Source organism: Gossypium hirsutum, chromosome D09, assembly GCF_007990345.1.
Source record: "Gossypium hirsutum isolate 1008001.06 chromosome D09, Gossypium_hirsutum_v2.1, whole genome shotgun sequence".
Classification (NCBI taxonomy): domain Eukaryota; kingdom Viridiplantae; phylum Streptophyta; class Magnoliopsida; order Malvales; family Malvaceae; genus Gossypium; species Gossypium hirsutum.
Genome location: NC_053445.1, coordinates 15,751,289 through 15,775,699, shown reverse-complemented (window position 1 = coordinate 15,775,699; position 24,411 = coordinate 15,751,289). Strand labels below are relative to the sequence as shown.

The 24,411-nt window shown below is 32.2% G+C and overlaps 2 protein-coding genes across 7 annotated transcripts; one reads left to right on the top strand and one right to left on the bottom strand.

Annotated features, from left to right (window-relative positions):
- The first annotated feature begins 13,973 nt into the window (after positions 1-13,973).
- LOC107892052 (protein COFACTOR ASSEMBLY OF COMPLEX C SUBUNIT B CCB2, chloroplastic) lies at positions 13,974-22,326 on the top strand. Of its 6 annotated transcripts, none has more exons than XM_016817023.2 (9): positions 14,004-14,330; positions 14,405-14,476; positions 14,557-14,700; positions 14,808-14,961; positions 15,487-15,649; positions 17,113-17,367; positions 18,171-18,280; positions 19,476-21,683; positions 21,848-22,326. In XM_016817023.2, exons 1-5 carry the CDS (start codon positions 14,061-14,063, stop codon positions 15,528-15,530), a joined length of 684 nt encoding a protein of 227 aa, XP_016672512.1. In that variant the 5' UTR covers positions 14,004-14,060; the 3' UTR covers positions 15,531-15,649; positions 17,113-17,367; positions 18,171-18,280; positions 19,476-21,683; positions 21,848-22,326. The 6 variants fall into 6 exon arrangements, with proteins under 6 accessions (XP_040957782.1, XP_016672508.1, XP_040957783.1 ...); XM_016817022.2 differs by having other exon boundaries at positions 14,006-14,330; positions 15,458-15,649; XM_016817020.2 differs by having other exon boundaries at positions 14,006-14,330; positions 15,458-15,664.
- On the bottom strand, positions 16,980-19,638 carry LOC107892051 (dihydrodipicolinate reductase-like protein CRR1, chloroplastic). The gene is made up of 10 exons (XM_016817016.2): positions 19,491-19,638; positions 19,281-19,403; positions 19,107-19,181; positions 18,966-19,031; positions 18,709-18,804; positions 18,475-18,591; positions 18,137-18,229; positions 17,627-17,728; positions 17,446-17,532; positions 16,980-17,341 (listed from the first exon to the last, which is right to left on the bottom strand). Exons 1-10 carry the CDS (start codon positions 19,599-19,601, stop codon positions 17,309-17,311), a joined length of 903 nt encoding a protein of 300 aa, XP_016672505.1. The 5' UTR covers positions 19,602-19,638; the 3' UTR covers positions 16,980-17,308.
- Positions 22,327-24,411: the final 2,085 nt, after the last annotated feature.

The following is a 24,411-nucleotide window of genomic DNA, read 5'->3' as shown; positions in this document are numbered from 1 at the left end:
TCCAAAAATTGTTCCATTGCAAATTTTTACTCTTTTATAATTTCTTTGTATTAACTATCATTTAGGCACACATAAATTCAAAACATGTTCTTAAATAGCCATTTCAATAGCTATTCATTAGCCATATCATAAGAACACACACAAAATGACTAAGTCGCTATACATGCCATAACTTAAAACGTTTCGAATCATTTAATATCAAGATGGCCTGATGATAGTGTGAAACGATCTCCGACATCTTTACGATCCCCGAATTGGCTTGACGATACTATAAAAAAAAGAAGGAAAATAAAGAGAGTAAGTGTAAAGCTTAGTAAGTTTACAAGCAAATAAATGACAACATTTATCATAAATAATTGTACTCATGATTTATCATCAAGTATCATGGTCTTTGCTTCTTCTTTACTTACTTTCTTACTTGTTTGCTTACTTGCTTACTTAAATAACTCATGCTTATAACTTACTTGTCCCTTGCTAAAATTTCTTTCTCAACTGATCACTAAGATATTCTTAACTCTTATAACTTACTTGAATCTGTTTATTATGCTTTTACCTAAACTTTCATGTAACATAGTCTGTTTACTAGCCCGTTGAACCACTTAGAATACTAAGGATACTCGGGTCTCCTGTCTGATAATAACATGCCAAAGCCATGTCCCAAATGTGGTCTTACATGGGATGTTTCCTGTACTGCAAATGCCATATCCCAGATATGGTCTTACATGGGAGTTCCCATATCAGTGCCCATGTCATGTCCCAGACATGGCCTTACGGGGGACTTCTTATCTCGGTGTCAGCGCCATTCCCCAGAGATGGTCTTACATGGGACCTCTCATAATCCCAATGATGCCAATGTCATATCCCAGATATTGTCTTACATTGGATCTCATTCCTTTAATGTCATGACATTTGTATCCAATACATTCCCAATGTTTCAACAGGGCTTTTTAACTCTGATTCTCTGTCATCTCATACTTGAGTCAACATTAAATAATTCATGAAATAAATACATAATTGCTGGAAAATAACAAAATTAATAATAATTATTGAAATATTGCATTTATTTACCATAAACTTACCTTGGTACAAAATACGATCAAATCTAGCAACTTAGTCCTCAACCTTTTTCTTTCCCCCGTCTAACTCCGAATTTCGTTCTTCTTAATCTATAATAGCAAATTTAGATTATTTAATACTCACATTCATCAAAAGAATCCTTGACTCGAACTTTGGCAAAGTTACAATTTTACCCCTAAACTTTTGTAGAATTATACTTTTGTTCCAAAGATCAGAAATTAAAATTCATCCCTTATTCTTATGTTTTATAGCATGTTGAACATTTTTCCCTTCTATAGCAACAACAAATTCCCACTCTAACACTTATGAATATTAGGTATTTTTACCGATTATGCTGTTTTACTCGTTTTCACTTAAAATCGTCTAGCAAAAGTTGTTTGACATAGTTCCAAGCTTCATATTCTACCATAAAACATCAAAATAAACACATTTCACCTATGGGTATTTTTCCAAATATGAACCCTAGGTTAAATTATTGCTAGAATAAGCTAAATCAGGTTACCGGGACTCCAAAAACGCAAAGAATATTAAAAACGGGGCTTGGGATCACTTACTATGGAGCTTGGAAGCTTGAAAACCCTAACTATGGCTTCCTCCTCGCAATATTTAGCCAAATAAAGAAGATGAGCACAATTTTCCATCTTTTCCCCTTGTAATTCTTTTTATTACTAAATGACTAAAATACCCCTCACTTAAATATATCCTATTTCACTTATCTTATGTCCATTTTTGTCCACAATTTAACCAATGGTCTAATTTCCATTTAAGGACCTCCAATTTAAAATTTCATAACAACTAGACACGTCTAACATGTACAACTCAACTTTTGCACTTTTTACAATTTACTCCTTTTGACTAAATTAAGTGCCCAAACGTCGAAATTTTCGAACGAAATTTTCACGAAATCATTCCGTGAAATTGTAGACCATAAAAATATAATCAAAATAAATTTTCCCTCCTCGAATTTGTGGTCCCGAAACCACTATTCCGTCTAGGCCCTATTTTGGGATGTTACATTTCTCCCCCTTTAGGGATTTTCGTCCCCGAAAATCTTACCTGTGAAGAGATTAGGGTACTATTTTCGCATAGCCTCTTTAGGCTCCCATGGAGCCTCGTCTATCCCATGCCTATTCCATAATACTTTCACAAGTGCAATACTTTTGTTCCTTAGTTGCTTAACTTCTTGAGCTAAAATCTTTACCAGTTCTTCACCGTAAGTCATATCTGGCTGAATCTCAACCTCTGGCTGAGAAATTACATGTGACGGATCTGAACGATAACGGCGTAACATAGACACATGGAATACATCATGAATCTTCTCTAACTTAGTCGGCAAATCTAACCGATATGCTAAGGGCCCAAATCTTTCAATCACCTCGAACTGTCCAATAAACGTGGACTTAGTTTTCCTTTCTTGCTAAATCTGAGAATTTTCTTCCACAGAGATACTTTCAAAAATACCCTGTCACCAACCTGAAACTCAATCTCTTTTCTTTTCAAATCTGTATAGGATTTATGTCTATTTGAAGCTGCTTTCAAGCAATCTCTAATGACTTTTACTTTCTCTTCTATTTCTTTAACTAGATCAACCCCATAAATCTGATTTTCCTTAAGCTCTATCCAATACAAAGGCGTACGACACTTTCGTCCATACAAAGCTTCATAAGGTGCCATCTTCAAACTCGATTGATAACTATTATTATAGGCAAACTCTACTAAAGGCGAATATTTCTCCCAACTACCTTGAAATTCTAAAACACAACATCTGAGCATATCCTCAAGTATCTGAATAACTCTCTCTGACTGACCATCGGTCTGAGGATGGAAAGCTGTACTAAAACTCAACTTTGTGCCTAAAGCTTCCTATAATTTCTTCCAAAATCGCGAAGTAAATCTCGAATCTCTATCTGAGATAATCGATAATGGTACTCTATATGGTCTGACTATCTCTGAAATATATAACTCAGCCAACTTGTCAAGTAAGTAATCCATACAAACTGGGATAAAATGAGTCGACTTCGTTAGCTTATCAATCACAACCCATACTGCACCTTTCTTTCTCAATGTCAAATGCAACCTTGTCACAACATCCATGGTAACTCGGTCCCATTTCCACTTAGGAACTAACACAGGCTGCAATAAACCTGAAAGTACCTGATGTTCAGCCTTTACCTGATGACAAATCAAGCATCTAGAAACAAATTCTGAAATATCTCTTTTCATTCCTGCCCACCAATACATTTTCTTCAAATCATTATGCATCTTTGTACTACCTGGGTGAATAGACAAAGAACTACTATGTGCTTCCTGTAAGATCTTCCGAATAAGCCCATCATTCTTCGATACACATTTTCGATTTCTGAACATCAAAAAACTATTAGAACTGATCTGAAAATTAGATTCTACACCTGACTCGCACTAAGCTCTTTTAACTTGCAACTCACTATCATCTTTCTGAGCTTTACAGATTTCTTCAAGAAACATCGGTCTAGCTCTCAACTCAGCTAAAAGAGAACCATCATCTGATAAAGCCAAACTAGTATTCAAAGCTCTCAATGTAAATAAAGACTTTCTACTTAAAGCATCAGCAACAACATTTGCCTTACCCGGATGATAATCGATCACTAGCTCATAATCTTTAATCAACTCTAGCCATCTTCTTTGCCTCAAGTTCAAATCTTTCCGAGTCATCAAATATTTCAAACTTTTATGGTCAGTGAATATTCGACACTTCTCACCGTACAAGTGATGTCTCCAGATCTTCAATGCAAATACAATGGCAGCTAGCTCTAAATCGTGCGTCAAGTAGTTTTTTTCATGTGTGTTTAACTGTCTGGAAGCATAAGCTATTACTTTACCTTCTTGCATAAGTACACAACCCAATCCATTCAAGGATGCATCACTGTAACTCATATGTTCTTTACCCGATTCTGGCTGTACTAAAACAGAAGCTTGAATCAACAATGTCTTTAACTTGTCAAAACTCTGCTGACACTTCGCAATCCATTCAAACTTGACATCTTTCTGTAACAACCTTGTCAACGGGGTAGCTATCATGGAAAATCCCTTTACAAATCGTCTGTAATAACCAACTAATCCAAGAAAGCTTCTAACCTCTGATACATTTCTGGGTGGTTTCCACTCAACAATGGCTGAAATTTTACTTGGATCAACTTTAATACCATCACCTGAGACAATGTGTCCAAGGAATCCAACTTCTCGAAGCCAAAACTCACTTTTGCTAAACTCGTTCGGGATCCATAACTATAAAAGAAAAACATTTTAAAATCGTCAGGAGTCGTCACACTTTCAAAATACAAGTATGGCATGTATAGCAAGACATTTATTCATACTGAATATTCCGAGAACCGACTAAACCTCACTCTGATACCAATAAATGTAACACCTCTTACCCAAGACCATTGTCGGATTCGAGCACGAGGCGTTATCTGATTTAACTTACTAGTTCGGGGCATAAAAATTTGCTTTTAAAATTTATTTTACTATTTACAACAAAAATGTCCACCTGCGTGACTGTCACTAATTTAATTATAACTCAAGTTACAAAACTAAAGATTTAGATCCGTAAATTTTCCCTGAAACTAGGCTCATAAATCTTCTTATCATAAAATTTGCAAAAATTTTGGGTTAGCCAATTAGTACAGTTTATTAGTTACAGTCTCCCCTGTTTCTCTACTTGATAGTTCTGACCTCTCTGTATTAAAAATCAATTATCTCATTGTACAAAATTCATATAATGGTTCCTTTTATTTCTAATGAAGATAGAATCACTAAGGAATCTATACATATAAATTAATACTCATAATTATTTATGTACAATTTTTAATGATTTTCTAAAGTCAGAACAAAGGACTTCAAAAACAATTCTGACCCTGTCTCACTAAAATTCAAATATCTCAAAATATATAATTTTTTCCTACACTGTTTCTTTCATGTGAAAATAGACTTGATAAGATTTGATTCTATATCTTATTCACTCTCTAATTCCGTTTCTACTATTTTTGGTGATTTTTCAAAATCATGTCAATGCTGCTGTCCAAAAATTGTTCCGTTGCAAATTTTTACTCTTTTATAATTTCTTTGTATTAACTATCATTTAGGCACACATAACATCAAAACATGTTCTTAAATAGCCATTTCAATAGCTATTCATTAGCCATATCATAAGAACACACACAAAATGACTAAGTCGCTATACATGCCATAACTTAAAACGTTTCGAATCATTTAATATCGAGATGGTCTGATGATAGTGTGAAATGATCTCCGACGTCTTTACGATCCCCGAATTGGCTTGGCGATACTATAAAAAAAGAAGGAAAATAAAGAGAGTAAGCGTAAAGCTTAGTAAGTTTACAAGAAAATAAATGACAACATTTATCATAAATAATTATACTCATGATTTATCATCAAGTATCATGGTCTTCGCTTCTGCTTTACTTACTTTCTTACTTGTTTACTTACTTGTTTACTTAAATAACTCATGCTTATAACTTACTTGTCCCTTGCTAAAATTTCTTTCTCAACTGATCACTAAGATATTATTAACTCTTATAACTTACTTGAATCTGTTTATTATGCTTTTACCTGAACTTTCATGTGACATAGTCTGTTTACTAGCCCGTTGAACCACTTAAAATACTAAGGATACTCGGGTCTCCTGTCTGATAATAACATGCCAAAGCCATGTCCCAAATTTGGTCTTACATGGGATGTTTCCTGCACTGCCAATGCCATATCCCAGATATGGTCTTACATGGGAGTTCTCATATCGGTGCCCATGTCATGTCCCAGACATGGCCTTACGGGGGACTTCTTATCTCAGTGCCAACGCCATATCCCAGACATGGTCTTACATGGGACCTCTCATAATCTCAATGATGCCAATGCCATATCCAAGATATGCTCTTACATTGGATCTCATTCCTTTAATGTCATGACATTTGTATCCAATGCATTCCCAATGTTTCAACAGGGCTTTTTAACTCTAATTCTCTGTCATCTCATACTTGAGTCAACATTAAATAATTTCATGAAATAAATACATAATTTCTAGAAAATAAAAAAATTAATAATAATTATTGAAATATTGCATTTATTTACCGTAAACTTACCCCGGTACAAAATACGATCAAATATAGCAACTTAGTCCTTAACATTTTTCTTTCCCCCGTCTAACTCCGAATTTCATTCTTCTTGATCTATAATAGCAAATTTAGCTTATTTAATACTCACATTCATCAAAACAATCCTTGACTCGAACTTTGGCAAAGTTACAATTTTACCCCTAAACTTTTGTATAATTATACTTTTGTTCCAAAGCTCAAAAATTAAACTTCATCCTTTAGTCTTATGTTTTATAACATGCTGAACAGTTTTCCCTTCTATAGCAACATCAAATTCCCACTCTAACACTTACTTATGGATATTAGGTATTTTTACCGATTATATCGTTTTCCTCGCTTTCACTTAAAATCGTCTAGCAAAAGTTGTTTAACATAGTTCCAAGCTTCATATTCTACCATAAAACATCAAAATAAACACATTTAACCTATGGGTATTTTTCCAAATATGAACCCTAGGTTAAATTATTGCTAGAATAAGCTAAATTAAGTTACCGGGACTCAAAAAACGTAAAAAAACATAAAAAATGGGGCTTGGGATCACTTACTATGGAGCTTGGAAGCTTGAAAACCCTAACTATGGCTTCCTCCTCGCAATATTTGGCCAAATAAAGAAGATGAGCACAATTTGTCATCTTTTCCCCTTTTAATTCTTTTTATTACTAAATGACTAAAATACCACTCACTTAAAAATATCCTATTTCACTTATCTTATGTCCATTTTTGTCCACAATTTAACCAATGGTCTAATTTCCATTTAAGGGCCTCCAATTTAAAATTTCATAACAACTGGACACCTCTAACATGTAGAACTCAACTTTTACACTTTTTTCAATTTAGTCCTTTTAACTAAATTGAGTGCCCAAACGTCGAAATTTTTGAACGAAATTTTCATGAAATCATTTCGTGAAATTCTAGACCATAAAAATATAATAAAAATAATTTTTTCCTTATCAGATTTGTGGTCTAGAAACCACTGTTCTGACTAGGCCCTATTTCGGGATGTCACATAACCCACTAGTTATTATCTTACACGATATGGTCTTCTTTCCATATGATGTCATAATGCACCAATTGCGATCTTACATGATATGGTCCTTTAACGCCGTCGCCATAGACTTGTCTTTTTAGAGATTCGTGTTTTTAGTCCCGATGAACCCCTTTGATAATTCCAGAGACAGACACAAACTCTTCATACTTAGACCCATCTTTCATGAACTCATCATATCTTGACTTATTCGTAACAGACACATCCAGGCCTTTCAGACACATTACCATTATCCAGACACAAGTTATCACATCCCTATAAACTAGATTAGTAGAAATTAGGTTAATGAACTGATAGTGGTCATGCCCGAATTTTTTTAGATGATCTTTTGCTCATTTGAATCCCTTCCCTCATATGATTTTCTATATGGTGCAATTTTTCTTCAAACCTTAGCAAAGGTCACACCATGTTTTTAAAATAAATGTTGTAGTTTGTGAACAAAAAAGTAAGTTAGCTTAGTGGTTAGGAGCTTAAATAATTTCCTAAGGGTCCTAGTTCAAGTCTCCACACACTCCATATTTTATTTAATTTTTTTGGTAATTTTTGCATGGAAAAAAGCTTCCATTACCGTCCACTCCTAGTTACCATGCGACGGAAGATTTTTTTTCTTTTTTAACTAGTCAAATTTCCCTCCTAAACCCCTCTTTTCACTCTCATGATCCTCTTTTTGCTGCTTTATCCCCTCAACATGCCTATTTTCTTCACCCTTACCTTGTGTGACATACATTGAACCTGTTATACCTTTTGATGTTAATTTTTTCCTTCATTTCCATTTTTGCCACTCCCTCTTTTGCTCCTCCTTTTTCCTCCCTTTCCTCTTCATTTTTCTTCCATTTCACCTCATCAACAAAACCTTTTTCCTTAATTCTTCCACATCTCCTCCATTCCTAGCCAATCGCACCACCACATCTCCATTTTCGAACCTCCACCGTCACCACCACTATCATGCCGCCGTCATTGACCACCATTTTTTTCACCATTTTCTTATTTTCTCCTCCTCTCTTTCGTAATCAACCTTTTTATTATTCAACTTCATATCTTGATTTTATTGATTTTTTTGTTATTCTTTTCTAATCTATCATTTTTATTATTTTATTTTATTTGTTAGTTGAGAATCCTCCTCTTTAATTGAATCATTTCAAGGATCGTTGAGTCTCCTTACCCTCGAGATTACATAAGTATTGGTAAATCCTTCGATTAGATTATTTCTTTCTTTATTCTCGTTTATGAAAGATTCTAACAAGGATATTTCTTGTTCGTGCATGAAGCATTTATTTGAAACCCCGGATCCATACTCCATCCTTTAGAGATGTTTGTCATTGGAACCATTGATTAAGTAAGTGATTCAATATAATCATTAATTCAAAAATATTATTAAAAATGCCAATATACTGACATGGTATTAATGTTTAACTAAGGGTTCAAAGGTTGATCTTCTCTCTTAGAGTTAGGAAATGAAATCGTTATTATCGGGTCATACGAATTTAGGTGTGGGTCTAAATCGATACAAGTTATATATATATAACGTTAATAATGCCTAAACAATATATTTTTATTTGATTTGTGATTTATGTGAATACTTTAAGTATTCTAAAAAGGGAGACTAAATTCGTCGAAACGGATTATACAAGTAAGTGGTTTCGAACCAACTAATTTTGTGAAAAGTATGTTGTGTGGTTATGATTTTCACTGTTTGAAAAGTATGTTATTCTCATTCTCATGTTATGTGATATTATAGAACAATTGATTTTACATGAAAAATAAATGGTGATATTTTGATATCTTGAAACAATACGTGAAACACATGTTAAACATGATATTATATGATTCGATTTGCATGTTTCAACACGCCTAATGTGATAAATGATATTTTGAAATGAAATATATATATGTTCATTATCGCCATATCACATGCATAGGTTGGGATATTGTAAGGAGGAAGAATTGGTGGCTTCGTCCACAACCAACATGGTGGTTTATCCACAACCTACATGGCAGCTTGTCTGCGAATATTGGTAGCTTCATCCACATATTGGAGTGTTTGTATAGATGAGTTCTGGGGAACTCTTTTTGGAGTGTAGCGGTGATAGGTAGGATGTTTTATAAAAATTTGCATAATTGTTTTCCAAAAATTGCACTACCATGATCATATGCATAATATTGATTATGTTGTACGATATGTATGTGCTTATTGCTATTTAACTTGTTATAAGACTCACACTAAGCTTTATAGCTCACCTTGTTTAGTTTTTTTTATTTTACAGATAACCTCGAGGTTAGAATGCGATGACGACATTTGGAGAAGTTTCTTAGAATTATTTTTAAATTAAAGTAATTAAATTTTATTTTGATATTTTGTTATTTTTCATTTGTAATAAGTTTGATTATGGACTGTGGCATGAGACTTTACTTTAGAGATTTTTCATTGTGATTTGAATGAATTGCTTGCATGACATTAAGTTTTTAAAAAAACTACATAAATTAGTATTTGATTAATATTATGCATGAAACTTAGTTTTTATTAAAACTTGACAAAATCACTCTTTTTCACTAGGACAATGAAAACGAGTTTTAGACAAATATATGACTTAGTTGTTTTTTAGGTTTTAAATTGCCTATTGATGTTTTATCAAACTTAAATAAAATATTGATTTTTAGCAAAATATGGTTTTAGCAAAACGATTCGTTGCGATTTTCGTAAGAATATATCAATATTACATTTTTCTGCTACAAATTTGAGAAATAAGTTCTTAATAAAATTAGACTTAATTTCAAATTTTATGATGTTTACAAATGATATTTTTAAAGACATTTAATTTTATGAATTTAACATGTTTTTTTTTAAATAGTGACAAATAGTCAAGTTCTTTAGTTTTGAATAAATGATTTTGAAATATGATTGAAATTACGAGAGCTTTGAACAACGATCAAAATTTTTACAAATAAAATATCAATGTCATCGATTTCTAAAATTTCTCGATTTCACTAGTTTGAAATGATTTACGCAAATGGTTTTTAAAAGTACGTTTCAAAACTACGAAAGATTTTCTAGGCCATTTCGGTGGCCAATGTAGCTTTCCAAATTTAGCCATAGCGTCTACGTCGAGTTTGGGGTGCTACATAAGCATCATTTAACCTCAAGATTCATGTTTCATACGTTGACCATGAAACTTCATGTTATCCATACATGCAAGTCCATAAATCTTATGTTCCTCATTAGAGTCATCACATTATATTTTACTAGTTCTATTTCATGATTTGGTTACTTAGCATAGAAGTTTATAAAAGGCATATTATGAATGCATGAGTCAATTTAGGGTTTCACTTGATAACCTCAAAGGTAGTTTTAACTTCAAATCTAGCCTTTCCTTGTGAAATCAACAGTTTGGGCTCTAGATCCATCATTCAGCCAGATCGTACAGCCTCCTCTACCTTGATAAACAGAGACACTTTCTTAAAACCCATTCGAGTAACCTTTATCATCATTGTAAACCTAAACATATCACTAAGCTCTATTTGTCCAAGCATAATTACAGATCTATGTTCCCTTGTCAAGTAGAGTCATGAAACATAACTTTTCGTGAAGAAAATAACTAGAAATATCTAGGATTTTGAACTTAGCTCAGAGCAATGTTTTTATCTCACCTTAGCCCTAAATCTTTTTTGTTTTTCAGAGAAAAAAGGGAAAGAAGATAACCTTTTTCTTAACCCAACCAGAGTGTCCTTTTAACTTAACCCTCTATGGGAACTTGGTAAACGTCACATCAAGACTGAGCAGCCTTATTAAAATCTTCCACCTCTATAAGATACTCAATTACTCCTTCAGCCTTTAACCATTCTAGCTCATGTTCGATTAATTCCTAACAAGCTTTCCTTACAATTTAGTTGGCATGAGACCATATTGGTTACAGGGCATACTGCGCCACTGGCGTGAACTCACATCCTAAGGTCATTTTACATAACCATAAGTCTCATTTCACCACTCATAGTAATCAGACATGAAATCCTTACTTGTTTTATTCTCATATTGGGGTTCGCCCATTCTAAATGACAAAAAGTGCATTTGAGCGAATACTATTTGCCAATCGTACTTTTATATGACTATGCTCCTTATCCATATATTTGTACATTCATACCATTATTCCTTGTTTGGTCATACCTTACCCCTTTCATGATTTCCCTAAACCATCCCTATTACAAAGGGCCTCACAGACAAAACACTTTTGGTTCGCCACATACTCTTCTTACAAAGCTTTTCTTTTAGAATCTATTGAGCTAAGGCGAACAGGCGTTTTCGAGAAATTTTTTATGCTTAGCCAAATCCTTATGTCTTACTCGCTTAAATCTTACTCTTTGTGCCTTACCTCCAATAACATTTTTCAATCATTGGGACTTCGCTGAGCAGGATGTTACATAAAAATTCTACCAATTTCTATAAGAGAGAGAGGTTTACTTTCCTACTGAAAGTAAAAATTATTCTTGGGTCTTTGTTTGTTTCAAAACTGTTTGAGCCCACACTTGAAATAATTCGTGGTACGAGAATAACGAAGAAGGTTGTTTAATTAAAAATCAAGAATGTCTAAGATCCGTTTCGCCCAAAACAAGGTACTATTTTGGGAAAAAATTATTACTATAAATATCACAAATCGGCTGGGTTTTCAGAATTTTACTTTTCCGCCGTGCAAGAAAACTGCTTTTGAACCGAATTTTTTTTCAACAGTTTATATACTTGATTTGCTTATGCATTGCTTTGAAATTATGTTAGCATCACTGAGGCCCTTTACTCACGTGATAACTTGTTTATTTCCATGTACCAGTGATGATTAGGACTTATGGACTCGAGTAGATTGATAGCATCTGAGACTCATTTATCAACTAAGCAATGTTTGTATCATCTTTTGAATTCTAAGTTTGAGTTGGCATATTCCTAGCGTAAATGGTAATAGTTGATGTCCATTTTGATGACTTGAATATGCAATTTTAGTGAATTGTAATCTTAGTATGTATTTATGTGTATAATGGTGTGGATATATGTCTCATGTGTTTCTTGCATGCCAAGTAAACTAATTTTGATGTTTAAGTTTGATAACATGTGATCATGTTGGTCTCATATTGTTTTAATGTGTTTTGATGAGCATGTATGATGTTTAAAATATGAATTTTGAGAACCACAAGTCATGGATTTGATTTGGTCATGTTTAAGGCCAAAATAAGTAGTTAACTGATTAATTTTTAAGTGCATGAGTTAGGGATTTGGTACCTCTGCACAGTAATTGGGTTAGGTATCCACACCTAAGCCTCTGATAGCGCTCCGACATTGCTTTGCTACAATTAAACCCTTGAGAGCTTTTGCTTGGCCTCAAACACCTTTGGAAATTTGTTTTAAAATGCGCTCAACTAATGTTGTTTTATTAAATATAAGTAATTATCATTTTTTTTGTATAGTCACAGATGACCTTATTTGATTTACGGTCTCAGATCAATCTTGTTCGAGTCGGGGTGTTATTTAGGTAAAATCCTCTCAACAGTAACGACTCCAAAATTCGAATTTGATTTAAATACAGAAGTCCACTTGTTGGTTAATTATTATTTAAAGATACTAAAAATAATTTTATTTCTTTAATAATATGTTTTTGTTTGATTTAATATGAAATAATTAAAATATTTTGCAATAAGATATTTCTTATCTATAAATTTTAATAATTTAAATTATAAATAAAGTGTAATTCAAGATGAATATAAATTATAATTCAATATTTAATATCGACTTTTTTATTTAGAACTTTTTAGCTTTAATATAATAATAAAAAATAATAGTATAAATTAGAATAAAAGTGTACTTCAAGACAAATATAATGAATTTTTGATATTTATTAGACTTTATCTATTCAAATTTTTAGATTTAAAATAATGATAGCATATCTTTTTAAAGTTGGAATCAATTTAAAATAATAAAATATTACTTATTTAAAAATTCCAACAATTTAAATTACAATAGAAGTGCGATTCAAGATAATATATACTGTAATTGATATTTTATGAGACTTTATCTATTCAATTTTTATTTATTTTTAAAATTAAATATTTTTATGTTCATGTAAGAAATAATTTAAAACAATATGATACTATTTATGAATAAATTTGAATATTTTAAATTACAATTAAAATTTAATTTAATATTTAATATAAAATATAATTCAATATTTAAACTATTAGTATAATGACAATATGTATGTTTAAGTAAAAATAATAATTCAAAAAAAATGTTGCTTATCTATAAATATGAATAGTTTAAGTTTTTTATTTAATAATAATATTAATATAAAATTTAAATTTATTATTATATTTTTAAAATATTTATGTACTTTTATATATTTTTAAAATTTTTAGAATTAGATCAAATTGAAAATATTTATAAATTTTGAAGATTAATTTTTTAAAATTATAACTGAATAGATATAATATGTAAAAATTGATTACTATATTTATTATTATATCAATCTTTTTGATTAATCCGCAAGAAATAACCAAAATAATCAAACTATAATGTAAATATTTAAATTGGAAGGATTTTATTTTAAGTGTCTAAAATAAAAAAAATTATAATTAAATGGATATATGTATAGTTTAATCTAAAAAAAAAGTAACTAAAAGTAAAACAATTGATGGATACCTATTTGTCAAGCCAATAGGTGAATTATTACAAAATTTGTGTATATTCGTACAAGAACAAAATAATATTAAATTAAGCTCTCACCCAAATCAATTTCATTTCACTAAAGGGGGAAACTATGACAATACTAACGACTAAAACCCAGCTTTTAAATCCGTTAATTCAGTTGAAAACCCCTCTTCCTCTCAAATTTCGCCCCAAAATGGCATCAATCTCCGCTCGTCTGGACAATTCCCAGCAACAAATGAATCTCTCTGTTCTTAGATTCACTTTGGGTATTCCTGGATTGGACGAATCCTATTTACCTAGGTGGATCGGATACGGGTTCGGTTCCCTTCTCATATTGAACCATTTGCTTGGATCCGACTCCGTTTCCGCTGCGCAGCTGGTAACTTGCCTTCTCTATTTCATTACAGTTTTAACTTCTCATTATAATTTTTTTAATCGATGCTTTTGGTGTAGAGAACGGAGGCTTTAGGTCTATCTTTGGCTGCCTTTTCAATTACACTTCCTTACCTTGGTAAATTTCTCAAGGTAATAATTTTATTTTTCAAATTTGTTGTTCAATTTGAAGTTAAGTTTAGATATAATGTTTGTAGTAACATGATGCATAGGGTGCAGCTCCACTGGATCAAACGACTCTGCCTGAAGGTGCTGAGCAAATCTTTGTTATGTCAGAAAATGTGTCGGTTGCACAAAAAGAGGCTTTAGCTTGGGCAACATATGTTTTATTGCGAAATACCAACACCACCTCTGTGGTAAAAACCCCGAGTAAAAAAAAAAGAACTTAATTAGGGAATTTATAGCTTCTATTCTTTTGAGTTATTACTAATTTTGTTTGTTGTTGATATCTCAAATTTTGTAGTTGATATTAACGCAAGGTGAATTATGTATACGTGGATATTGGAATTTGCCTGATGGTGTATCAAAAGATAATGTACTTGATTGGTTTAAAAGTAATATAGAAGAAACCGGTCTCTCTGATTTGACAGACACCCTTTATTTCCCTCAAACTGCAGGTAAATAATTTTCGTTAGCTTTTGTATTGAAGGGATATGATCGTCTTCAATGTGTCTGAGATTTCAATTGATGAATAATTTAGCTTCTAAGAACATCTTAAGACTAGGAACTATGTTGCTAATGTCTGTGGCTTTCCCTGGTTTCTTACTTTCTTGTTTCATTTGAACCACCAAGACTAGGAAGCTTTATGATGACATTTATCCTTGCCGACAATTAACCTTGACCCTGTAACTCTCGTGCACTTGTTGGCTCCTTCTCCCAATTAATCTTTGGGTGGTTGGCTAAGTAAAAGGGAAAATTAGTGTACAATGATTATCATTTACAGTGAATATATGGTTTGTGAAGTAGGAGATAATCTAAGTGCTTATAATAATTAATGGCATCTTCTTGGATGTTAAAATATGAATTAGTGATATCAGTGCAATATTTTCCTTTTCAGCTATGTTCTTTAAACTGTTCCTACTGTCTAATGCCAATATTTAATCGTTATTACAGATGCTGAATTTTGGAATATACTTCCTCAGGGGACTCGTTCTGTCTTGGTACAACCAGTGCTACTCAGTCCTAATCCAAGCATGAATTACATGGGGAATATTGAAGGTTTTTTCCTGTTGGCTTCAAGCATGAGATATGCATATAACGAGAAGGACAGAGCCTGGATAAGAGCTGTTTCGAACAAACTTAGAAGTAAGAACTAATAATGTGTGTGTACCTTACCTTCATTCTGTTAGTTTGCTTTTTACATCTTTGTGAAGTCTGTTTTATACTTCTCCTGGTTTCTTTGCTACTGTCTTTTCTTGGCGACCCCATTTTTTCAGTTTGAAAGCAATGCCAGTATTTCTAGTTTGCTTTTGACTTGATGATAAGTTTGATGCCTTATAAAGTGTGCCTATCTTTTTTTTTTCTTTACCAGCATCTTCTTTACTGAGATAGATAAAAACTAATGTTGCTTCTGGTCACCAGTAGATTGCCAGCGCTTAATGTATTAGAAGTCTTTAGTAGTTGCAGGATTAGATTTGTTTTTATAATATAAAGAGGTCTCATTTTGTTTACGTATTCTGATTACATGGATCCTAATTATAAACCAAATACCAGATGAACGAAGAACTTGGCACTTCGACATTCTATTACAATCTTAAATACTTGGAGGCCCTTGCATGTTGCATCTAGATGCTGGAGAAAATTGAATATAGCTTGTCAAATTGTACGACCATATAGAGCCACCCGTCCTTTGACCTTTTCCATATATTTAGAAGAAATGCCATCTATGCCTAATGAACTCTTAAGATGAATAATATAAGTTTTATTTGCAAGAAAGTGAAATGTTGGTGCTATCATTATTCTATAAGGATTTGTGTGAACATTGTTTAGTCCAACAAGGAATCTAGATTGTAAATAAATTGTTATCTCTTTTTCTTGGAACCTTAAGTCCTTTTTTTTTTTTTTTGGTCCAGAATTAATTATTTTATATCCTTTTTTCTCCATTCCATCAATTGAAGTTCTTGATTTTCTTTGTGCAATCTCAAATTTAAGAATGGGTTAAGGTTTATGATGGCAAAAACACTCATCTATTCCTGAGCGGAGGAAAACAGACTATTCATGAATTTAAGACGATGAAAAAAAATAATTTAAGAATAGGAAATCAGCTTTATATCTCTTCTGAGGTTTTATGAAAAGATTTGAGTCATGTCCCAATAAATGTGGCTCGAGAAGATAACACAAGACATTATCAAACAAATATGTTGAAGTATTTTATCTTGAATCATTCTATTGTAGAACATTCCTTTCTCAAAGTTTTGTTCTTTTCAGATGAAGCAAAAAAATAAGATATTAAATTTGCGGTTTAATTGCTAGAGTGGCTTGGTACAACACAAGTTGAGCTGTTATTCTTTTCCTTAAACTTCTAATAGTAAGATTGAGCATATGAGAAAATCGGCGTGTCATCAATATATAGTACCTTGACAAAATTGCTTTTCATGCCTTAATTTTGAAGTGAACATCCCAAAATTTTGAAGCATTGATCAAATTACAGTGGTTTTATATAAAAGAAATGTAAATGCATGACATTTTTGTTTGCTGTTCTTAACTTATTATAGATGTATCTTTCAGAAGGAGGAAATCCATTCCTTTCACGAATTATTTGTTTGCAGGATGAAAATTATTCTCACTGGACCTGCCAAAACTCTGAAGTCATACAAGAAGGAACTTGAAAAATAATGGGATCCTACAGAACTTTCTCTTGGCCATACACCTTTCCTTTCATAAAATATTTCGATGAAACTGATTCTTCACTGGATCTGTGAAGTATCTTGTTATACACCAAGGAGCTTGAAGAATAATGGGGTTCTACAGAAATTTCTCCAGGCCATACACTAGATGCTGTTGAAATTGTATGGACCACTCAAGTAAGTTTACTTTTGCAATGCTCTGAACAAAATGCTTGAAGAAAGACATAATGTATATTCTGCAATGCGATCAGTTACCTTGAGTCGGGCAACCTTTCTAATAGCCAAGAGTAAGCCTGGCATGAGGCACTGCACATCTGTGATATCATGTTTGATGGTGTAGACCTGTGGCCAGCGGTTAAGCACTTGTGGATTAGAGTAGTATCAAATTAATTGTCACAGCTAGTGCTAGGAGAGAGGAAGGGGCGGGGGGGTTTACCTCTCCTGGTCCAGAGAAGTAAACTGTTGTACTAGATGGAAGCCCAGGAAGGACCATGCTATGAACACGTACACCGTCTTCACCTAGGACTTGACCCCTTGCCTTACAAAGGGGAAAAAAATGAAAAATGAGCCACCTTCTTAATTAGCATTTTGGATTATATGTGCTTCTGTTCTTTCTTTTGGTAACATAAATTCTCATAAATGTAAATCTATATCTCTAGTTCTTTCTTGTATAAGCCAATTAGTAGAATTCAGATGATCAATGTGATGGATTTTCCTATGCTTTATTAGTAGCTCTATATGACAATTACTGCAATATCATATCTGACAAGATAGGCACCAAAAACAAAAGTTTAAGGATTTTTTTCATTTGTATATTTTCATTTCATTTAACATCTTTCCCTACTCTCTAATTGCCACAACTAGATAGAAATAGATGATAATAGAAGTGCAATTCACTTTTTGACATTTTGGTTCTACCATCATTTTCTGTATATCAATGCTTTACCGAAACATCTGTTGAAAGGTCTTCTCTGTTGTAGATCTGACCAAGGTTGGAGAGGTTGTTGGCAATCTGGATGGCATCTGGTGAGGGAAGATCCTGTAATCAATGACAAGTTTAGTATCTCATCAGGTCATCTACAAGGGACATGTATGTTGGAGTTATGTAGACTTAATTGTCAAAGCATAATGCAAAACTACATTCATATACTTCATTGCACCACACATTCTATAGATGTGTGTTTATTTCATTTAACTTTGGATGACTGCCGTGACAACTGCATCTCGACATTTGTACTGAAAGCCATAGAAAATATAAAAACCCAAATGTAACTTGTAGCTTACTGTTGCATGCGCCCTTGATTCAACAATTTCTACATTGTTGTAGTGGAAGGAAGCTGAAATGGCAGCTTGCTGGAGGAGAATAGATCCTATAGACAGAGTTGGTGCAACTAGGCAACCCTAAAATATTTCGTATTCGTTAGAATTACAACAAGTTACTTGGCTCTGCAAATTAAAGCGGTATAAAATATTTTGTGAGACAAGTAGACATTGAAATATATCTCACCCTGTCCTCACCATGCTGGCTTTCTCGCAAAATGCAGATAATGCTGATATTGTGTCAACCGTAATCCGAGGCACATAAACCACACTTCTCAGACCAAATGCTGTTGCCTATGAGAAGTTGAAAAGAAAACTATTATCAGCTATTCTAGTATAACTCTTAGAAAATTTACATTTCAGTGGTCATATGAAAAATATGGTTTATCCTTGCTTATTCACTGAGGCTGCAAAATAAGTTGATATAAGAATATAGTAGTGTTTAGATACCGAACCTGTTTTACGTTGTCATAAACTGCTGAAGGCTTAGTGAAATCAACAACGACTCCTGTCTCTTTTGACTGATAGAATTATTGTGATCAAAATGGTATGACCGGTGAAGTCAACTTAAAAAGATATTGAAATTGGAATGCTACCTGAGATATCGAACCTAAAACCATAGTGAGATCATTCACGATAGGAATTTCTAGAGGCTCTTCCATATCACACACCTAATGTAGAAAAAGGAACTGTTAAAAGTTGGATTTTATAGCCAAGTGATTATTGAGGGGGTAAAAGTGCATGGAACAAGACATGAATGGACTTTAAACCTTTCCTATATCTTCTCCCACACAATAGGAATCCACTGCACCGGCCACCTCCATTCCTCTAGCTTTAGTCACTGCAATTACTGCAGCCCTTCCTATTTCCTTTGCTGCTCCATTTATAACAACCTGTTTCCCCAAATTGTGAACAAACAACTTCTTAATCACCATGAATAGTAACGCAGAAAATTTTTTGTGCAGGTATTGAACCACTACCTTAATATTGCTTTGAGAGGGTTGCACTGAGCAAGAGAAGGAAGGCCTAACTCTGGCATTGCAAGGAAGTCGATGGATAGCAAGATGAAACTGGCAGCTCAAGGTCGCCATGGATGTTCTTAAATATATTTAGCTACTGAGCCTTCTCAGCTGATAAGGGTAAAATCTTCTTTGCCTAAAACCTTTTATTGTCACGCATGCTTTGTTCCTCGGATAAGGTTTGTGTGGGTTTTGACAAGCCTCTTTTGGAGAGTATTGTATGATAGCGACATGCATGTCTTAGCAGTGAGCTCGTATAATTCATGAAATAGGCTGCTAAGTATTTTATTTTTCTTTACTCTTTTAATTATAAGATTCGGTGAAATAAAAATTCACCGTTTGCTTTTTGATTTTATCAAGTAATAAATATTTGATTAATTGAAACCCAAAGCAAAAGAAATCCGAGGTGTTATAAACTACACAGTTTGATTATCTAACTTTCATAAGTGTTTATTTTGGGTATTGAGAATAAAAAAAATTACAAATTGAGTACTATTGTTAACAACCGTTTTTCATTTTAGTCTCCCATATTTAATAGACTTTTATTTTGATCACTCGCTATTAATTCAATATTATTTTACACTCATTTTAGTCATTCAACTTTAATAACTTTTCATTTTGGTTACTCATTTTTCTTTTAAAATTTAATTTAATTTAATTTAACCTTTTAGAATTATTTTTTGTTTCTTCTCTGTAAAAGGGAAAAACCAAGGGTTTATAGGAATTATAGGGAAAAATCTTTTTAATTCCCTTTAATTTTTAAAACATTGGGTTTTCACAGGGAAAACCATTTTTTTTTTTAATTTTCCAACCTAGGTTTCTTCAGGAAAATACTTGGTTTGTATGGAGAATTGAGTTAAACATGGTTTCATCTCCAGGATTGAATAACTCAATGTCGTACAAAAGCTAGGTTTATTTTGAAAATATTAAAATTAATTTTTAAAAAGTGAGCGGCCAAAATGAAAACTTATTAAAATTTTATGACTAAAAAGAGTGTACAATAAATTGAATGAACGGTTGACCAAAAATTAAATCTTATTAAAGTTGAGTGACTAAAATGAAAACAATTGTTAATGGCAGTGCCTAATTGCAAATTTTTTATTTCTAATGCCTAAAATGAAAACTTATTAAAGTTATATGACCAACTACGCAGTTTACCTTAAAATTTAACAATCATCAGTTATATAGCTTGTAGTAACCTTAAAAATTTTGTTATATGATATTTTCATATGATTGAGTTAGTGTCAAGAGTCAACTTGACACAATTCAGTCAAAAGAAATTATCAAATTAACCTTGTATATTTTAATTAAGTTATATTATTATGATGACATTTTTGTCTTTCTTTTTTTTTAAAAAAAAGTCAATAAAAAAATTACAAATATAAAGCCAGTGTTATTTGAATCGAACCGGCCGGTTGGATCTTGAATTAGCCGAGGTATTGATTTGGAAAGTGACTTTCAACCTATTAGATTGAGAACCGGCAAACCGATTAAAAAACTAGTTGAACAGAAAGTTGAATCAACTAAAATACCGGTTGAACAGACGTTTGAATTGAGATTTTTTTAAATTTTATTACTCTTTTTGGATTTTTAATTGGACCGGTGATGTAACATCCTATTTTGGTGAGTACTGAATTTGGTGAGCAAACCGAAAGTAATCTAAGTGGCGTCGTGTTATCTGCCTAATTGATACTTTTGGCGTATAGATCAGGTGCATAGTACATGTTAGATTATTGAAAAAAATGTTTACAGCATGTGTTGAGTCATTAAGAGGAAATTGGTAAAAGTATTGAGGATTTTGGGTAACTTGGGTAATCGCCGGAGGTAATGTATGCCCAATTCATTTAGTCATGATCTAAATGAATTGGTTAGGAACTAGTTGAATAGAGGAACCAAAGAAAAATATAAAAATATTGGGTTTTCATAGCTGTAAATCATTTATAAAGGCAGTGGTGACAGTTTGTAACACGTGTCAGGTTCCAATAAGGGTTCAGGTTAGATATTTAGATATTTGGGTTAGAAAAAGAGGAAGTTTTACTTCTTCCTTTTTCAAGAAGTATTGTTACCCGAAACTTAAAAAACTTCAAATATTTCTTTCTCCTTGAAGCTGGAGTTATAGATCTGGATCTTCACTAGTGATTACTCCATGTCAAGGTAAGATTTATGGCTGTGCATGTTATGTTGTGAAAGAGTAAAACTATTATATTTGGTAAATCAGAAAGATAAAGAAAAAGTGAATTTTTTGGGGATTTTCAATGTTAGAAATGATGGAAAAAGGGATATATGAATAGATCTTGATGGATTTTCATGTTCTGTAGAAGTAGTTGATGCTGATTTGTGTGATGAAAGTCTGGATATGGAGTTTTGGGCTGCAGTAGGTGAGAACTAGGTGAGTCTCTAAGTTAACTCTTGTATGAATACTATTCATATGAAACATTTCTGTAGAAAATAAGGACACCAAAGCTAGAAAAGTATAGTATGATGGTTATGTAACTGTATGAGTGATTGTTGAAAATAGAATGCGTGTTATGGTATGGAATGTGAGAAGTTTAGGTTCGGTCACATATGTGTGTGTCGGACGTATGTTATAGGGTATGATCTATTAAAAGATAAGCGTGGTTTGTGTTAGTGAACGAATGGTCGTGAAGTGAGCTTGTGTCTGTCTCCACGGTATTGTTTAAAGGGGTCTGTCAGGACTTTAAACACGAATTCTAAAAGGAAAAGTCCATGGCCATGTATAAGTAAGTGAGACTATGTATTTTAGTTTGAGATTTTGTAGTTAAGTAAGTTTTCTTTATCTATAAATTGTATAAGTAAATTAAGTTTGTGTTTGTATTTGTGTGGTAATACCAAGATCTCGATCCGGATGATCGAATCGAATTGAGGGCGTAGTGGATGATCTAGTGATTTTATTGGTTCGATCACTAATCCAATTTAGAAAACATTGATTGAGGCTTTAACCCATGCCACCAGCGTCTATATTTTTTTTACCACTTAAACAAAAGTTTTATTTTAATAATTTTTATACATTTCAATGTTATTATACAAATTGTTTCACTCATATTGTTTGTATATATTGATGACTAGTTTTTTATCTTGTACGATGCACAAATTTGGTTTTACTTTTCAATTAAAGTTATTATATAAATTTATATAAATTATGTAATTAGTATTATAAATAACTTTAAATTATTTTTGGTACTTTTGATGTCCGCTTTGCTAATCATGTTCGGGGTTCGAAGTTACCCCAAACAATAGTCTTCAAAGTTCGAACATTGTTCTTTCCTTAGGAGTGTAAATACCTTGTCATTGTACCTTTAAAGTATTATGTACTTTTTTATACAATTTCTTATTATAGTTTTTATTTGACAATTATACTTTATTAAGTCATTATTTTATTTTTATAAATATATATAATGTCGTTGCTTAAACATATATTAAAAATGATAAATGAAAATAACAAAATATGAGTTTATAAATTTATTTGAAAAAAAATATGACTAAAATATGAATTTTTATAAAAAAATTAAAAAAGTTAATTTAATAAAAAAATCATAAAAAGGAATTACATTTGAGAATTTTGTGCAAATGTCTGATAATTTTTAAAGTAAGAAATTAATAAAATTGTTCAAATCAACACGGAAATAATAATAGTAAAAATTTAATCGATGTTATCATTTAAATTTTCTTCTAGAATGTTAGAGGTAACATTGTTTTGCAAGGCTTGGAGGATTTGGTCTGAATCACCTTACTTTTGACTTATATTTGTATGAATTGGGTGCATCCCTTCCTCAAGTTTCAAGTTTACAAACTCTAATGGGCATCAAAAGGTAATTGGTAAAGTCGGGCTTCCTTTTTTACTTCTTGGGGCCTAAATGGCTGCGGAGGTTGGTATGAAAGGGTTGGTCCGGGATGGTTGAAGTTGCCTATCTCTTGATGGGAGGTCCCATTGGTTCTCTTTCTATCTAAGATTGGGATTGTAATAGCTATTTTTTAGTGGTGTCAAAAATAGTGATTTTGGGGTCACAAATTCGATGAGTGAATTCATAGATATTATTATTTAATATTTACAAGTCAAATATAATATTATAATAAATTTTGATTTGATAATTTATATTATTTGAATGAATAATTAAGTTAATGTAATTTGTCCCTAAAGTCAAGTAATTTTGAAAAATTAAGTTTCGGGACCTCATTTTTGTAAATCAAGCTCGTACATATGTTATTATATGGGTGAAGTGAAGTTCGGTCTGAAAATTTTAGTTATTTATTAGTTAATTAAAGAAAAAGAACTAAATTATAAAAAAAAGTAAAAGTTAATTGCTATTGATTTTTATTAACTAAATTGCATAATTAATGTTGGTTTAGGGATCTAAATGGCAATTAGACCTAGTGTAATGTAGTGGACGATAATGCTTTGTGTTAAATGAATTGTCTTTACGTTAAAATATTTTTAATTAATTTAATATGTTAAATTAAGTAAAATAAAAACCAAATATTATTTTTTTATTCATCATCTTCCACAGAAATAAGAAATCATAGCATGAGAAGCCATTTTTAAAGGCTTTCAAGGTTCGGACATGGATATTTTCTTCCATAGTAAGCTATTTTCACTTGTTTCTAATAATTTTTCTGTTTTTAAAATCGTTGCAATTAGGTTTCTCAAAACCGTTTTTTTGAAAAACAAAATTTTTAGGTTGTCGACTTTAAAAAAACAAAATAAATGGGAGTCGCAACCAATCTTTTATTGAGGTGTGATTGGATCACCTAAAAAAAGGGCTTTGGTCTACGAGTTTTAGAAAAACGGACCCGGGAGTCAGTTGCGTACGAGGAAGGATTAGCACCCTCGTAACGCCCAAAATTGGTACATAGTTAATTAATT

What these genes read in the sequence shown, in the direction of transcription:
- LOC107892052 (XM_016817019.2), top strand. Translation starts at nt 14,061, where the DNA reads ATGACAATACTAACGACTAAAACCCAGCTTTTAAATCCGTTAATTCAG. An exon ending in CCGTTTCCGCTGCGCAGCTG is followed by an intron (nt 14,331 to 14,404) that starts GTAACTTGCCTT and finishes CTTTTGGTGTAG; the next exon opens with AGAACGGAGGCTTTAGGTCT. An exon ending in ATACCAACACCACCTCTGTG is followed by an intron (nt 14,701 to 14,807) that starts GTAAAAACCCCG and finishes CAAATTTTGTAG; the next exon opens with TTGATATTAACGCAAGGTGA.
- LOC107892051 (XM_016817016.2), bottom strand. Translation starts at nt 19,601, where the DNA reads ATGGCGACCTTGAGCTGCCAGTTTCATCTTGCTATCCATCGACTTCCT. An exon ending in CCTCTCAAAGCAATATTAAG is followed by an intron (nt 19,404 to 19,490) that starts GTAGTGGTTCAA and finishes TTGGGGAAACAG; the next exon opens with GTTGTTATAAATGGAGCAGC. An exon ending in AATCAAGGGCGCATGCAACA is followed by an intron (nt 18,230 to 18,474) that starts GTAAGCTACAAG and finishes CATTGATTACAG; the next exon opens with GATCTTCCCTCACCAGATGC.